General features: G+C 45.4%; 1 protein-coding gene across 1 annotated transcript; it reads left to right on the top strand.

Annotated features, from left to right (window-relative positions):
* Positions 1-1,889: 1,889 nt before the first annotated feature.
* calm1b (calmodulin 1b) lies at positions 1,890-15,448 on the top strand. Its single transcript, XM_071531075.1, has 6 exons — positions 1,890-2,015; positions 7,224-7,254; positions 8,174-8,317; positions 12,792-12,898; positions 13,344-13,479; positions 14,374-15,448. Exons 1-6 carry the CDS (start codon positions 2,013-2,015, stop codon positions 14,400-14,402), a joined length of 450 nt encoding a protein of 149 aa, XP_071387176.1. The 5' UTR covers positions 1,890-2,012; the 3' UTR covers positions 14,403-15,448.
* Positions 15,449-16,806: the final 1,358 nt, after the last annotated feature.

Below are 16,806 nucleotides of genomic sequence, written 5' to 3'. Positions count from 1 at the left end.
TGCACTAATAAAACCTGTCACATTTTCCATCCCCCTCAGCCAACCAAATTTGAAACTATGAGATAATTAACGAGGCAGTAGAGAAACCACGGTTAAAGATGCGCTGGTTTTTAAGTTTCTTGTATTTATATTTATTATATTTCCATCAAGTGCCACTGCCTGGTGCAATGCAGGTCCCACGTAGCCAATCGCTGCTGCCGACACTTGGAGTATAATATTGCGGGTCTGCAGCGGCCAATCAGAAACGCCATCACATACCGGCGCAGCAAATTCTCCAGTGTCAACCAGGCAGCTTCCTACACTATTAGTATCCTTCCGCGGCGGTAAACTAGTGCGCTGTGTTGGGAGAATCCAACTGTATTCTGAATTTACAAAAAAGGCTAGATGTTGTAGATGGCAGTTTCGTATGAATATTTTCCATACAACACTAACGAATAAATGTTTTTATATGAAAACCAGCATTAGAACCATGAAGTGAAGTTGTGAGGTCTCTCAAGTATCTGTTCCCATTTAAAGGTGCAGTCTGCAATTTTTTGTTCAAGTCTATGAATTTGAAACAGGCGATGTGGTTTTCAAAATTGTTTCATATGGCAATCGATAGAAAATTACTAAATAATAGATTATTGTCCTAGGAATATAGGCCTTTATTGAATAATCTGGACTGATAGTTGTAGTTTTAGCCTTAACTGTGGTTTGGAGCTATGAATATAATGTTTATTTCTCTATGCTGTTGTTTGTTTGTGGTCTTTTGTATGTGTCACAACTTATATAAAACCATGTGCAACATAATTTTGCCTAATGTACACCCTCTTACAATTCAGTATCTTTTGGCTGTTGCTTCTTCTTGCCATGATAAGGATGAGAGGGCCAGGATAAGGATGATAGCCTTCTTACTGATCATAGTAACAGATGGTGATGTTGGTCATGATCAGGTAGTGGTAGATGGGTAGGAAGTTAGCAGACCAGCCTGCACCATATTCAAGTCTTACTAGGTGAGTGACAATTACCAAAACCTGGAAAAAGAAGTTAGTGTACTCTGTCAATCTATGTATCTACCTATCCTCTTCTAGACTACCTGTGATGATGATGAGGACAGTGATGGTTCAGCCCAACTACAAGCATTTTTTTTAGCCTATGTGAGGTTAATTAGGGAGTTTTTGAAACCATTTTGCTTAACTAACTATTTGGGCTCAAGTTGAATTTGGCCCCTCAGTGCTACCTATGATAACTTGGGCTAAATGCTCCCAAAGGCCTATCAAACAAACTCCACACTAAACAGGCCTTACTTGCAAGTCATGGTAGCCTGCAGTTTACTGTACACAAAACAGACCTGCAGTGTTGTACTAGTAAATAAAACGGTGTGGAAACTATGACCTCCAGTCATCATCATAGGGCAAACATGCACCATAAACCAAATCACTTACACTTTCAGAAGCATTAATTTATGCATTTTTCCTTAAAATACTTTATCTATACATAACTTCCATCAGTTTGGTACTGCTTTTGATGATGTATAGCTCAGTGAGTTGAGCATGACACTAACACAGGGTTAGGGGTTTGATTCCCCATGGAAAATGTATGTACTGTAAGGTGATTTGGATAAATATGTCCACTGAAATGTTATTTGTTATGAACACTCTCAATGTAAATCATAGTAGACGTATGTCAGTCTAAAGATGTGGGTAAACTGAGATTTTGGTGGGTTTACTGCACACTACATCCCTACTCCTATAGTAAAAGTTAGAGTTTCAGGATGCTCAACATGCACTGCAGGCGTTTTAGCCAGCGTGATTGGCATGTCTCCGGCTGGAGGCCTGCGCTGCTGCAACAGCGCTGAATTGAAATAAGGAAGTGAGTGATCAGTGCTAGTGTGGCGGAGGGATACACAAGGCAATCCCCATTCTGGCCACGGCCAATATACACACTCCTAACCCGCTAGTGGAACTCCATCTAAGGAACGACCACACTCCTAGTCTGCCTCCATAGACCAACAAGCACACAATCCATCCGACATGGTATGTATCCTCATTCATTCTGAATAGTTAGGAAAATGCATTTTAATTGTAGAAGAGATGTGACGGTAGAAGTGTAAGCCTGGTCTAGTTTACTGCCTTTCTTTCCCTGTATTTGCGACTCATTCATTGATTCCTCTTATAGGCTATTCTTTTACGCAGAGGAGACAGAAAACGCCCGCAAAGCTCATATTTTTATGGTTATTTAGTTACCGCATGGGATAAAGTGAAGCCCTAATATGGATGATCTTTTATTTGGCTTAGTGGATTTATTTCTGGGACGATGCCCCTCTTCAAAATGGGACAGTATTTCCCTATAACTGCGCAATTCTTACGGCATTATTGGCTATATGGCTATATCGGGTCATGTTGCTGGCCCATAGCTGCATGGTGCAGATCGAATTAATTCTTGGACTAGATTTAATGGTATCGGGATAACTAGCAAGCTATTCTGGGTTATTACAGCATAATTCTGCAGCCATAAGTGCATTAGGCTACATTTTACAATCCGCCTTAGGAGCGCAGGCGTGTTGGGAAGCCTACCTATTAGAAAGATCGGACGAGAGCCCCATGCTGACATTTTTTTATGACAGCCCGAGCATGTTATAATCCATCTGTTTGAAAGATATCCATGCTTTATTCTCTGTCTGCTGCTGTTCAGCCGTGTGTCTGAACGGGCACTTGGGGCGAGTGCATGAAGGGCGCTTCTCTCGTTTTGAGGAAACGAGCTGGCTCCATTAGGTTTCCCTTTTTCTAGGTTGCACCATCTTGCTGCCTGTCGAGCCGAGCTGTGCCGTGATGGGGAATTGCAACATTGTGTCTCGTCAGTTTTGCGCAACGGAAATCGCCCATATTCTGTAATTGCAAAGGTTCCACATACTGTATCGCCCGGCCTGTACGGGCTGCTTAAAAAAAAAAAAAAAAAAAAAAAGATATCAGACGCAGTTCCGCCTTTACTGCAGGCACTGAAGGTTTATCTTCATGTTATGCTGGCTGATTTGGTTGCCTCTTTGCAAATTTTCGATGGTATGCAAATTCTGTGCCAGAGAGAGTTGTCCAAGAAGCTCTTTATGGCTCTGGCTACCACAAAACATCAACAGCTGTAAAGTTTGGTCGACTTTTTCCAAACGCCAAATATATGTGGATATGAATATTACAGGACCCTCATGCTGCACTCCAGCCCATATATTTTTTGTAAGGCTACACATTACTCTGTAGTGGCTAAAATGCCAGTAAACCATTAAGTATGGATTCCATAGGCCTCAGAGACTTGTGAAATAAAACCAAGCTGAATTACCGTACTCTTCTAACCAATTTCACCAGATGTTTGAGACACACACACCCCCCCCCCCCCACACACACACACACACACACACACGCACACACAGTTCTGTGCTGACATCTGCATCCAGCTAATGAAACAGAGTCTTTCCACTAGCTACGTCACATAAGGAGAAGTTACCCAATGGAAATGATCTGGAAGTGGAAAAGAGGCCTTCAAGCTAATCCATTGATTATCAACCTTGATGGATCATTAATGGCCCAAGGGAGTCAAGAAGCCATAGACCTCTTTTTCCCCCCTCTGCTGTGATCAAATATCCCATATATGGTATCGAGCTGCGATGCAGTTTCACGTTGCAACGCCACGCAGTAATTGGAGTGTAAAGCGGAATTGTTATGGAGTTAGCCTGCGTATCAGCATCTCTGAAAAGTTTAATCCACAGGCGTAAGCCCCTTGTCCGCATCAATACACCCATTGAAGTGGAAACAGCCTCCCCCATTGAGGTGGAAGTATCGAATAAGTAGTCGGACCATGCTAAGGCCCTATCCTATTCCTGTTACGCTCTTGTTTGCTGATGCATGTTTAGTAACTTGGAGGACATCTGATCCACTGCAATGAATAATTGATATGCTTGGTGGCCACCCCTAGCCATGTCCCATGTTCCCAGTGTGTAGGAGAGGTAAAGTGCTCCCTATGGTGTGGAGGAGTGCACCCAGCCGCCTTCCACCACCAGGCCATATGGTGGACTGGCCTTGCGCGCAGGGTGCAGTGAGACTGGTGTTGTTTACACCCATCTAGTCTCCCTCCTCCCCTCCAGTCACAGCCCGGCCCAAAGCCCCCTCTGTCTTTTGTCCGGGCTCAAAGAGAAGAGGCGTTCAGCACTCTGTTGAGCTCAATGCCCCTATAGAAAGGGAGTGTGTGCCTGTGTTTGTCACACTGACTCTTTGTGCGTGTCTGTGTGTCACTGTGAATGTGTGTGTATGTGGGAGTGTGTGTGTCACACCCATCTGTCAGAGTGACAGCTGGCTTTGCACCTTTTGCGCTGGTGAATATGGAGAAGCTACTTCAGTAATTGTTTCTACACCTCAGAATAACGGACCGGCAAGTCACAGGCACATAAAGCAACGGCTTGGAGTTGTTAAAGGACAAGATATCGGTTGGCACCATTTTGCATCCCCAACCAAATTAAACTGGGTGCTTGCTGGGAAGGAAGCAGTATGTTTGTAGAAGGGCGCTATGACGTCAAGTAAGAGCAAAAGATACAGCTCAGTGGCCCAGTGAACTGCTGCCTTCCTCAGCCCCGCTTGGAGCTCTGCTGGGGCCGGCTGCCGGGCAACAGTGGGAGTGGTTGACCCACTCGTGCCAGCGAGCCACTGCCAGGATCCCCCCACCTATTCCTCTACAAGCTGTCGTTAAGGCTGGAAGCCTGGCAACGTACAGCCCTCTCCATAGGACAGCGTGGACCGTGAATCAGAGGGAGTTTCCTCTGAGCAGTGTGTCAGGGGAAGAGAGAGAGAGAGAGAGAGAAATAGAAAGACACACAGAGGGGAAAGGCCTCGATGAGTAGGAGCTGGTACAGGCTGAGTTCCAAGAGCCAGGGGAAGAAGGAGGGAAAGGGAGAGGAGGAAGGGATGGGCCGGTAGTGGGCCTGGTGGCGCAGCAGCACTGTGAGGCCCAGCAGCCTGGGTCGTAGCCAGGGGAGGATCCATAGCACTGAGTCACCAAACCCCACACCCAGTCCTCTTAGAGAGACAGCAGGAGACAGCAAGGCAAAGGAGGAGAGACACAGCGAGAGATGCACACCAAGACAGAGAGGGAGACCAAGAGAGAGATAGAAGGGAAAGGGGGGGAAGGGCGGGAGACGTAGAGATAGAGATATGATAGGGAAAGAGAGAGAAATGAAAGGAGGGGGAAAAGCATGAGGAAGATGAGAGGGGCACAGGAAGATGGACAAGGGAAAGGCGCTGTAAGAGCAAGGAGGAGAGAGAGAATATTGGTCCGAAGAGGGGGCATGTTAGCAATGTCGATCCCCCCCTCCATCCCCACCCTTCAACGACAGCAGAGTCGTTTTGCCTCTTGACATTTCACAAATCTCACCGATGGAAATAGAGACAGGAATGGGGGCAGGGAGAGAGAAGAAAAGCAAAGGCCATTGTGTGCGGGACAGGTTATTGAATCATGTCAGCTAATCGTATGAGGGCCGCTGAGGTTATCCATGAACCCTCGCTGGCCGGATCGATCCCTCCCGTGGCTACAACTCAAGCCAAGAGCAGCAGCCTATTGTTTTGTAAAGGCCCAAGTTAAAGGGCATCTACCTGTGTGTCATGCGGTGATCTGATAAATTCTATCCGGTCTAACTGAATCTAGTCATTACGCAACAAATTCAATTTTCTGTCTTACTGTCTTGATATATAGAATAGAAAACCCTCTCCCCCGCACAGAGACTTGGCAAGGCTCAGGTCCCTACAGCCATGTGATATAAGTATGGCTTTGTTATTTGGCGTGTGCTTGGCTGTGTCCAAAGCCAGATTGCTTGTGCAAACACATAAACACACCGATGGGCTGTAGGAATTTGCTTTCAGGCAGAACTGGCTCCTCTGACTAATTCACAGGAAACATGGGGATGGAAAGAATTGGTGTTGAGGAAGAATACCATTAATAGGGACTGTGTGTGTGTGTGTGTGCGCGTGCATGCGTGCGTGTGTGTGTACACATGCATATGAGATGCACAAGAGTACATGTGCGCTTGTGTGTTTGCGTAGATGTGTGTGCACATGAGTGTAAAGATTCAAATACATCTGTGTAAGTGTGTGTGTGGGTGTCTGTTCATCGTGTTCGTCTGTGTGTGTTCCTGTTTTGCTGCCAAGCAGAATGACGTCAGTGGTCTGTTAACAATAATAATAATAAGCTTCTCTTTTCGGGGGAAGGGAGGGCACCTGTGGGAGGTGCCATGTGTACCACAAGCCTCGCATTCACACTTTACTGCTGAGGATGTTTGTTTGAAATCAGTGGCTCCTTCTCAAAGCGCGATCCGTCTATGTTAAATGCCTGGCAGTGGATGCACACTTCCAAGCCATTTAAAGCCTGTGTGAGTCACTCGCAGCCATTAGAGAGCCTAGCTAGTGGAGGGAACAGGCTGGGAGGGGAACCAAACCGCGCCAACCCAGCAGGCCCTTCTCCCTGCTGGTAGGCAGCAATAGGACCATGGAAAACACTCCCATGCTGATATGTCCTGAAACAACCCCGCCTAAACATTCTCTGCTGGCCTGGAGACAATCCTTTATCCTTTTTATCACATTGTCTCATTGCCCTGCAGTCCCTCTTTATTAATGGACCACTTGTGAAGATAGCAATATATTCAGTCATTCTACTCTTTGCACATATTGTGAGTCAGTCTCTAGAAGCCACTCCTCAGCTGAATGACTGGAAGTATTAGCACGTTGTAAAGACAGTTTCTTGCAGTCTAACAAACAAATACAATCTTTTAAAAGTTCAGCATCGGTATCAATTTCATGGCAATCAAAGTGGGAAAGGAATCAAAATGGCTTCCAATGGGCATTCACGTCTTCAACTATTCTAATGGCATTTCTAGGGACAAAATCAATTGTGCATAGTCTAATTCTGCTTAGAAAAGAAGGAAATCTGTCATTCCAAATATTGAAAAAAAGGATTTAATTTGAGGTATCATCATTGAAAAAATCTTGATACCCATTGGAAAGCCAAGAGTAGATTCCAGCCGAGGCCTCTGGTGAAGTCTCAGCACTGAGGTCGACCGACCCCTGAACACTGCTCTCAGTGTTGAGATGTTTGGTTGGTGGGTGGGGATGATGTGGGCTGTAATGACGAAACAGTTTGGTATTTGGAATAATTGCGTGTTGAGTAACTTGTTTGTTTGTTTCCCCCCCTCCCCCCTTTTTTTCCAACCACAGGCTGACCAACTAACAGAGGAGCAGATTGCAGGTAGGAACAAGAGAATTTTTGCTCCTTCCCTCCCCTCACAACCCACAGTTTACTGACTTTTGGTGGATCAATAACAACCTCATTCGTGTGTTATTCAGTAAAGTCTCTCCATCACATGAGAGAGATTACAGAGGCACCTCTCATTAGCTGTTCTGTTCGCTTCTACGTCAACTGACAGAGAACATCATGAAAGGGAATATCGGAGAGTTTGGAGGCCGTCTTCCCTCGGTAGTTCATTAGTTTTTCAGACTGCACAGTGAAGATGCACAGGAAATGAGGAGAAAGAAATATTTACAGCATAGCATGAGTCAGGACTCAAACCCATGCAGCCACAGCGCATAGACATTTTTCCAGGCGAGCATGCTAGTCCGCCTTGTGATATTCTTGATAAATAAAGTGATGTGGGCTTTGTACTAAATCTGGAGGCTGTTCTGTTTCTTCTTAGTCAAACCCCCTCTGCAGCTAATTAATTTGTGCTAAGGCTCCAAGGCTAATGCTCACTATTGCCTACACTTCAGATATCGTACCCTGGATGGGCTTCTAGGGCCCTTTCTTTAGAAGCCCGTCGGTACCAAGAGACAGCTCATACACACATTGAAGTACTTGGAGTGAAATCTGTTAGCTTTTTTCAACTTCCAATCTTCTGCTTTGCTCTCTTTTGTCACAGTATGAGATACGATTCCTCTATAGCTTTATAGCTTCCTCTATAGCTTTTAGAGCTCAGCACATTTACAACTGCAGTTTAGTTCACACTCGTGAGCCAATTTATAGACAACCATCCACTTAGTCACCACAGCCACTGTAACCACATCCCTAAAAGGATTGATTAGCCTTTATGACCTGACCATCGGGTCCTAACCTAACCCATTTTGGTAACAGTGATGGTAATCTAACCTCTACCCCTACCCCACCCCTGCAGAGTTCAAGGAGGCTTTCTCCTTATTCGACAAGGATGGCGACGGCACCATCACCACCAAAGAGCTGGGCACCGTCATGAGGTCGCTGGGCCAGAACCCCACAGAGGCCGAGCTGCAGGACATGATCAATGAGGTGGATGCTGACGGTCAGTATACACACGCTCGATTGGCCCACGATATAAAAGCAGAAGCGACACAGCCACTTCTGATTGGTGCAAAATGAGGAAGCTGTAAGACATTTCATTTCTGATTTATCAGAAATATATAATTGCTGTGTCAAAGAGGTTACATCAGGTTGGTGCCAAATAAGGAAACAGAGCTAGACAATCCCTCTTGATTGGTCCCAGATGAGGAAGTTGAGATAGGATCAAAATCGGAATCAGAAGTACCTTTATTCTCCAAATACATTGCTAATATCAATGGGTGTTATTATACTTTTCACACAACACAGATTTCCCATTGCACATGGTACACGGATAGAACCTCAAATACAGTGTTAATAGGACAATTAAGGACATAACCACTCAGTCATTCCAAATTTGTGCCCAATCCTAAGGGAAAAGATGAAGACTCGACTGAGTCATCATGAGGTGCTAGAAATGTCCTTATGTTACACAGGCAGTAAGGATTTTCAGCTATCTGGTGAATCTTATTCACTCTAAGCATGCAAAATATGTCACTCGACTTGTCTTGAAAGTCGAGTGACATATATATCTGTTTAAACTCAACAGAGTGGAAGGTAAGCAGTTAAATTGTCCTTGTAACTGCTTACCAACCTACTTAGTTGTCATTTTAAATCTATAGTTAGCAAGAGGGAAGTATTTAACATTGTGTCAACAAGGGGGATGTCATCCCTTTGCCATCAGCCATCAAATTGACCCTTCACTGTTTACTCTTCCTTTTTCTTTCAACTGAATGAACTACAACTGATACTCCTAACTGGAGGACAGTAACAACTATACACTTGTCACCCATTTCCCTTTCCAGTGGCATAATTTCTATCGCATTAATTTCCTCTAACTAGTACAAGCACAAGATGACAAGGACAAGAATTTGGGAGATCAGTTTAGGTCTTGAACCATATTTTCAGGTTCACATTTTTCTGCAGGATTTCAATCATAAAACCTCTGTTACAAATGCGCAAGCAGTTACACTGAGCGTCCATCACCGCCCCATCTCGAAACACATTTCAGTGGTGTTGTTGCCTACCTCCCTCCCTTTGTGCCAACTGTCCGCCAACTGTCCAAGCCAACTGTCCAGCCAGCTACTTTTTCAGATGACGTGTCCCTGTTCTGTGTCAGCAGTTTAGTCACTGTGCGTTTCACTCCATCATAGTTGACAATGTCAGAGATATATATGAGCAGGAGGTGCTGCCAGTGCTGGTGAGTAGAGTGGGCTAAGTGTCAAAAGGCTGTCACAGTGTTGGCACCAGTGCTGAGAGGCCATCAAGGGCCATTATTCAGACAGACAGGCAGGTTCTACTTCTACTCACCCTGTCCCCCTATTTACTCAGTCTCTTCCCTCCACTGTGCTATGACCAAGAGAGAGAGACAGATATGTAGAGAGACAGATAGAGAGAGGAGCCCAAGGAGTTGGCTCGTAGCTCACTACCTGGCCGTCCTTGGGCTTTGGGGTTGGGGAGGTTAGCTGTCAGTGGGCCTCTACCCCAGTGGTGCGCTGTCAGCTTATAGGATTTCGTAAATGGGGCCACATTGATCAGGAGAAATCAATCGCACCGCAGCTTGGCAGCCCCTTTATTGAAATGTCCTCCCACTACCACCCTCCGCTCCCCTCCCTCCCCCCCCACACACACACACAAATACACACACACACACACATACAAACACCTCCCCCCACTTCCCTGTTACACCCAAGTGCAAGCACACACACTCAAACGTACACAAACAAACACACATGCACGCACGCACACACCATCGCTAACATCCCCTTGTTCTGCCTCTGCCTCCCTTGGCTGATGCAATCTAGGTCAGACAGCAATGAAGCTAGTAATGGAAAATAAAAGTGGTTACATAAGGCCTCTCTGCGCTTTGCACATCCAGTACCCACATAGGCAGCCATGGGTTGTCAGCTTGCCCATTGAAAATCAGCTTTATTTACCAAACAAGGACGCTGTGGCAATGAATGACAATGAATGAAAAATGGGATGGTTGGCTTTAGCCAGATAAAGAGAGCTGTTTAAAGGAATGGCCTCTTGGCTATGTGATTAAAGCCAAGGCACAACTTATCAACAGCATGGATGATGGTATGAAATTATCTAATAATGGGTCGATTCAAATCATAGACAAAATTGCTGCTGTTTATCTTACAATTCCACAGACTGGGATACTAGCAAGCCACAACTGCTTAAAATTATACAAGGCTGCCATTGTCCCACTTTGCAGGCTTACTGACCCAGGTAAAAATATATTTGAATATGGTTTCAAGTTAAGATGTGCTTCAATTAAAACACCAGATGCATAAACATATAAAAAATAACTTGCTCAACAAGTTAAATGATTTAATTATGGATTCAATATTTATTTTGCCCAGGTCCGGACCAACATACTACCTTGAGCCCAACCACAGCATTCGTCATCATTACACAAGCCTGCCATTCTAACCTCAGGCACGCAAGGTTGCTTTATAACGCAGGCAAAGGATGACCACACACACAAGTGCACCGAGATGCCTCAGTCTTCTATAGTTTGCGTCAGCACCTCTTATGTGTAATCGCACCATCTCCCACTCGGTTCACTCCTTATATTCTCTCCTCTCCACATCTCTCTCATCTCCATCTCTCTCTACCACCCACTCACTCCCTCCCTCCCCTTTCTCTCTCTTTCCATCCCACCATTTTCTCTCCCTTCCCGCCTCCCTTCCACCCTGTCTTCATCCCTCTTTACTTCTGGCCCTCCCCTCCTCCCTCCCTCTCTCCCTCCTCCACAGCAGCAGCTGGCCTAAGGTTCAGTTGAGCACAGCAGATATCACTCAAGGGCCCCCTTCCTTCCCTAGTCATTGTTCCTCCGGTGATGGTTTCCCAGTGGTAGTGCTGCCCTTCTTGAAGACTGGGACTTCCCCTCCACCCTTCCTCCCAACCCCCAGTGGCAGCATGTGTTCCCTCGGCGCTGCTGGCTGTCTCTCTGTGTTAGATAACAGGTCCTTAGATCGTTACCCCGGGCCATTAGATCACCATCTGCCCCATCACATTACCGCTAGACTGCTCGTTCACACACTCTCTCTCTCTTCATTCTCCCATGCTCTTGTTCCCTCTCTCTCTCTCTCTCTCTCTCTCTCTCTCATCCCACCGAGGCTTGCTCTTTCTTTGGTTAATCCGAGTGTAGCAACCCCCCACCCCCCCACCCCTCTTTCCCACCCCGAAGGCTAATCCTGCTGGGTGCTTTGCCCTCAATGTCCCTGACCTTCCCTTCAATCCTGACGCAAATTTCTCTTTTTTTTTTCAGCTGTTAATTGTAATACAGATTCCCCCCCTCCCTCCTCCCACACACACACACACACGCCTACCCACCTCTTACAACGCAGCGGTGATTAATTCCTTTATCACTACAATCCCACCCACTCACAACGTCTCCAGGTCTACATGAAAGCAAGGCTTACCACCATCATTGAGCTCACCACCACCACCACCACCATCCCTCCCTTCCTCCCTCCTGCGGGTGAGATCACAGATCCTTCCCCCCCCTGTCAAGAGGGCCTGATCCCCGGGTAATCCTGCCTTGACAACAGCAACATGGATATTGATCCCGCCACACGCACACACACGCCACCGACACAGCGGCTGCCATTTACCACCACCACCAGTATCACCACCTCCGATTCATCTATCCGACTTCTCCTGCGTTCGGCCCACCCACACACACACACACACACACACACACACACACACACACACAGACGTGCGAACGCAGTGAAGGGAAAGAGGGATGAAGAGAGGGGGACTTTGAGGATGGAGAGAAGAGGTAGAGATGGATGAAAGGAGGGTAGGAGGGAGCATCTGGATTCTTGCAACCTCCCCTCCTTCTCCCCCTTCCCCCTCAGGCAGGGTTTGTGACAGGGGGAGCAGGAGAGACGAGCCTCTGATTTATGGAGGCTCGCAGAAGGCCAGGCTGTATGTCTGCATTATGGATGACTGGCCATGGGTCCTCCCTGCAATCCTGCTGCGCTGTGTATAACATACGCAGACTCTTCCTCCCAGGGCTTCCCTGAGGAAGAAGGGGAAACACACACTCGTACACATACATCCCCTTCCTCCACCCCCCCCCCTCTCCTGCGGTAGCTGTGTTTACACCAGGAAGGAAGGTGTATACAGAAATGATTGGAGGGGTGTTTCCCTCTCTGTCTCAAGTTGCACTGTCATTGCCAGGAATGACTCTCAAGCGGCTGGAAAAATGATGTCCCATAGTATAATGTAAACGGTAGAATTAGGTTTCACACATTAGGGGGGAAAAAAACACCTGAACATAAGGACCGGTGGACCGAATGAATATTTCAGTCAGGTGCTTTTCATCAACTAAATGCTCAGTTATTTATATCTGTATCTCAGCTTTTAACTTAATTGCAATTTCAGCTGATTAAATGTGCCTATGTGATCTCCCATTCTAGGAAATGGAACCATTGACTTCCCTGAATTCCTGACCATGATGGCCAGAAAAATGAAGGACACAGACAGTGAGGAGGAGATCCGCGAGGCTTTCCGGGTATTTGACAAGGTAAACCGGGTTAACACTTTTTAATGCTAATTACAGGAAGTTCACACAGTACGATGGCCATCAGAGGAAATCGCAGGAATTTCATGTTTGGCAAGTCTGTTCTATGCAATGTCAAAATTCTAACTTTTTATATCCATTCTTAAAACCCCAGAAAGACTAGCTTGCTGCTATGGTATCAGCTAATGGGGGATGCTTTAAATAAACCTTATGACCCTCAGGAAATTTCACACTTGCCAGGCCAGTTCAGTACTAAATAAAGTCACCCTGACGTAAGAAACATCGTCATCACTTATACCCTAGTGTTCCTGACTTCCCATTCGCTTGGTGCCTGTTGCTACGTCGGCTCATTAATCGATCCGGTGGGAGTTTTTTTTGCCTCACCGCTCATCAACCTATGGGATTTTTGCATTTCTCACATTTGACGGTGTGTTGTGTGCGTTTCCAGGACGGAAATGGCTACATCAGCGCCGCAGAGCTCCGTCACGTCATGACGAACCTGGGGGAGAAGCTAACAGACGAGGAAGTGGACGAGATGATCAGAGAAGCAGACATTGACGGAGATGGACAGGTCAACTACGAAGGTAAAAAAAAAACAACAACCAGGGGAGCTAAAAGATGGGTGTTTGTAGGAGATATTTCTTTGAATATGAGCCTAAAGAAAGGAAACTAATACCAAATTTTGATGATGCACATAGAGTTTTAGTGTCTAGTCCATGGTCTGATCCTTTATTAAAGAGGGGGACCAGGACACTTCATTTTCCAAGCTGTGTATTTCTCTGAGGGCGACAGCAAGCCGCGGAGTGCAGGACAAGCCAGCCACACGTAATATTAGATATTAGATAGGGGCTATAGATGGAGCCTACTGAAATAGAGATGGGAGAAAGCCATCCTTCTGAATTATCATCACTGCGCCAGGAGCCTTTTCACTCTTTCTTTCTTGCTGCCTCTCTCTCTCTCTCTCTTTCTCCCTCTATCTTTTTTCCTTCCCCCTACTGTCGGTCCCTCGGCGCATTACACGAGAGACTGCGCTCATTTTCTAGAAGGCTGTTGATATATTATGAACAGTCCATAAGTCTTGGCTGAAAAGTGCCCTACTTTTACACTCCCATTGTGCTATGAACAGAATATGTACTCTATGGACGATGAAAGCCCTCCCTGTTAGTTATTTATTTATTTATTTATTTAGTGCGTGTGTGTGTATCATCATCATTGCTCCACAACTGTAACCACAACGCAACAGCTTTTTAATCAAATGGGCTTAATGAGATGAACATGGAAGACGTTTGGAAAAGGGACACTAATTAGGATGTGTGTTCTGAACCTGCTCAAGTTGATTAAAAAATTAATAAAGCATTTAACAATTTAGCAGGTGACTGCCCCTCCTGGCCAGAGTCTCTGCCCTAACCCTGATGTCCTGTTGTCTTTTTTGTCCCGTCTCTCTCTCCATCTCTCTCTCTTTCTGTCCCTCTCTGCAGAGTTTGTACAGATGATGACTGCAAAGTGAAGCTTGCCCGCCCCGTCCTGTCCCCTCTTAGAAGAAAAAAAAAAAAAAATCAAAATGTTTTACTTACCTCTTGGAAAAAAAAATGTTCATTTATTCATACTGTTTCTGTATAGAAAATAATTGAATGTTGAAATAAAATATCCTTCTGTCCACACAGGAAAAATATAAAAATATACAAAAAATATCTGCATGAAAATGATGGTTAGTGATCCTGTCCCCTCCCCCCGGAGATCAGTTTAGCATCAGTACTTAACAAGAAAAAAAAAATAACAACAACCCTGTAACTACTACCTTCAAACTAAAGCAAAAGCATTTGGCGAACTCCTTCCAGTTCCATTTGCTAGTGGTAAATGTCTGGGCTGGCCATCTCTTCTCTTCTTTCTCTCTGTTTTCTGTTCTTCATGCATGCAGCTTGAGACCGGAGCACTAACCCCCCGCCCCCATCCTCCCTCCGGGCTACCAGAGCGTGCTGATTCCACTATAAGCTGTCCTCTTGTTGGTTTGGTACAGTTTTTTTGTATTTGGAGAGGAACCCTGTACTGTTAAGATGAGAGAATATACCAGGTTCTAACTCAAGCGTAAAGTGGAATGGGACTTAATTGTATGCTAGATAAAAAGAGAAAAAAAAACAATGTACAAAAAAAAATACATTTTCAAATGTTTGGCATGTTCTTTTGTTTTTGTTATGTTATTTGGACGGCCATCTTACTAGTTGTGCGTCCTGCCCTTTCAAAGGGGGGGGACATAAGAGTCTTACGGTGAGCTTTTTCTTTTTCTTTTTCTTTTCTTTTTTTGCTGAGATGGAGTGTCTGTCCTCTTTCTTGCAAGAGAGAATCACTGGCCTTCACTTTTTCTTTTTCTTCTTCTGTTTCTCGACTCAGACACGAGCATAGTGAGGGGTGTACTGTGTCCGCAGCGCATGCTGTTCAGAGTGTCAGCACACCAGTCTTTGCGACTGTTCATCTGAGTTCAGTTTACATTCATTCCAAGTTGTACATGCTAGTCTTTATTTTTTTTTTTTCAAATAAAAAAGACCATGAACTTTATCGTGTCTCATGTCATGTCGTTATTCTGAGTAATTCAAGTCTGATGCCCGATTGTCTAAGATGATCTACAAAGATAGCATCACAGCCTGTAAGATATGGGTCCAATGGCGTATTGTTTACCAAACAGACAAATGCGTCAACAATAAAGCTTCATCATAAGCAACATTCTTTCAATCTGTTATTCAGCGTACTTGATGCTGAGCAGAGCTAGCTGCAGAGACAGATAGGGCCTATATATAATACTATGTGTTCCATTACATGGCAGGGAGGCTGCGGAGAGAGAGAGTAGCTCACAGGGGAGGGAGAGGCAGCAGAGCAGTGTTTGCTCTCGCTCAGCCGTGGATATACATACACATCTATGACGCCTCTCCTCTCTCTCAAGACCCAGCTGGTTGCTAAGCAACAGGAGCATGCTGTAACTGGGGTGTCGGGGGTTTTTGAAAAGGCAAGTGGGAGTTTGAATAAACCCTCCTGCTGCTGCCTATGACTCCATGTTGGCTTGTCCTAGTAAGGCAAACCAGGCCACAACTGGCGTGTTAACTTTCCAAAAGCACACGCGCACACACACACACACACACACACAGTACAGGACAGACGAGCAGGTCACAGCCATGCCTCCAACATGATGCTGCCTAAAAGTCCAAAAAGTCAAGTAACTGCCACATTGTTTGACCATATTTGGGCTGTGATTTGACCATGTTTGGAAAGGAGTAAAGATAGGCTGAGACGGGCCTCCACCCACCACACACACACACACACACACACACACACACACACCAGGCTAGTCTAAGCATGAAGCTAACCAAAGGTAAGCATTTTCCTTCATCACACCCCTACACATACACGTGCAGATAGTCTTAACATAGAAACATCTTTTGTTTTACATCTAGATGGGGGATTCTACTTTCTGTCGAGGAGAAAGTGCATAAAAAATTCGTTGCATTCCTGAAACACTCATTATCTCTGTAGATCTGTTTTGAATTATATGTCATTTAGCTTCGGTAGAACGAGCCTGGACAACATTAAACTGATAAACCGAGGTTAAGTGAAGGGTGGGCAACAACGACCAGGGTGGGAAATTACTACCACTACTACTACTGGTAGTTACTGGCAAGTTTGCTGTTAATTGTCATGAAATACTTGGGCATTCCAGATATCAATTTGGCTTGTCAAATAGTAAAAGTTAGTTTTCCACCCTAATGAGGATGCTGTCTGAGCTCCTCTCACCACATCAGATCACTGTGGCACTACCCACCCCACGACTGCAGCATAAACACACACACACACACACACACACACACATACATTATGCAAGGCTGAACACATGCAAAGTGCACATGCCTAGACTCTGACATACA

The sequence above is a fragment of the Centroberyx affinis genome, unplaced genomic scaffold (assembly GCF_046629955.1).
Source record: "Centroberyx affinis isolate AG114_WGS23_722 - 3 ecotype Tasmania unplaced genomic scaffold, CSIRO-AGI_Caff_v1 ptg002030l_1, whole genome shotgun sequence".
Lineage (NCBI taxonomy): Eukaryota > Metazoa > Chordata > Actinopteri > Beryciformes > Berycidae > Centroberyx > Centroberyx affinis.
The sequence above is the reverse complement of the archived record's forward strand: the minus strand, read 5'-3'. Positions and strand labels throughout refer to the sequence as shown.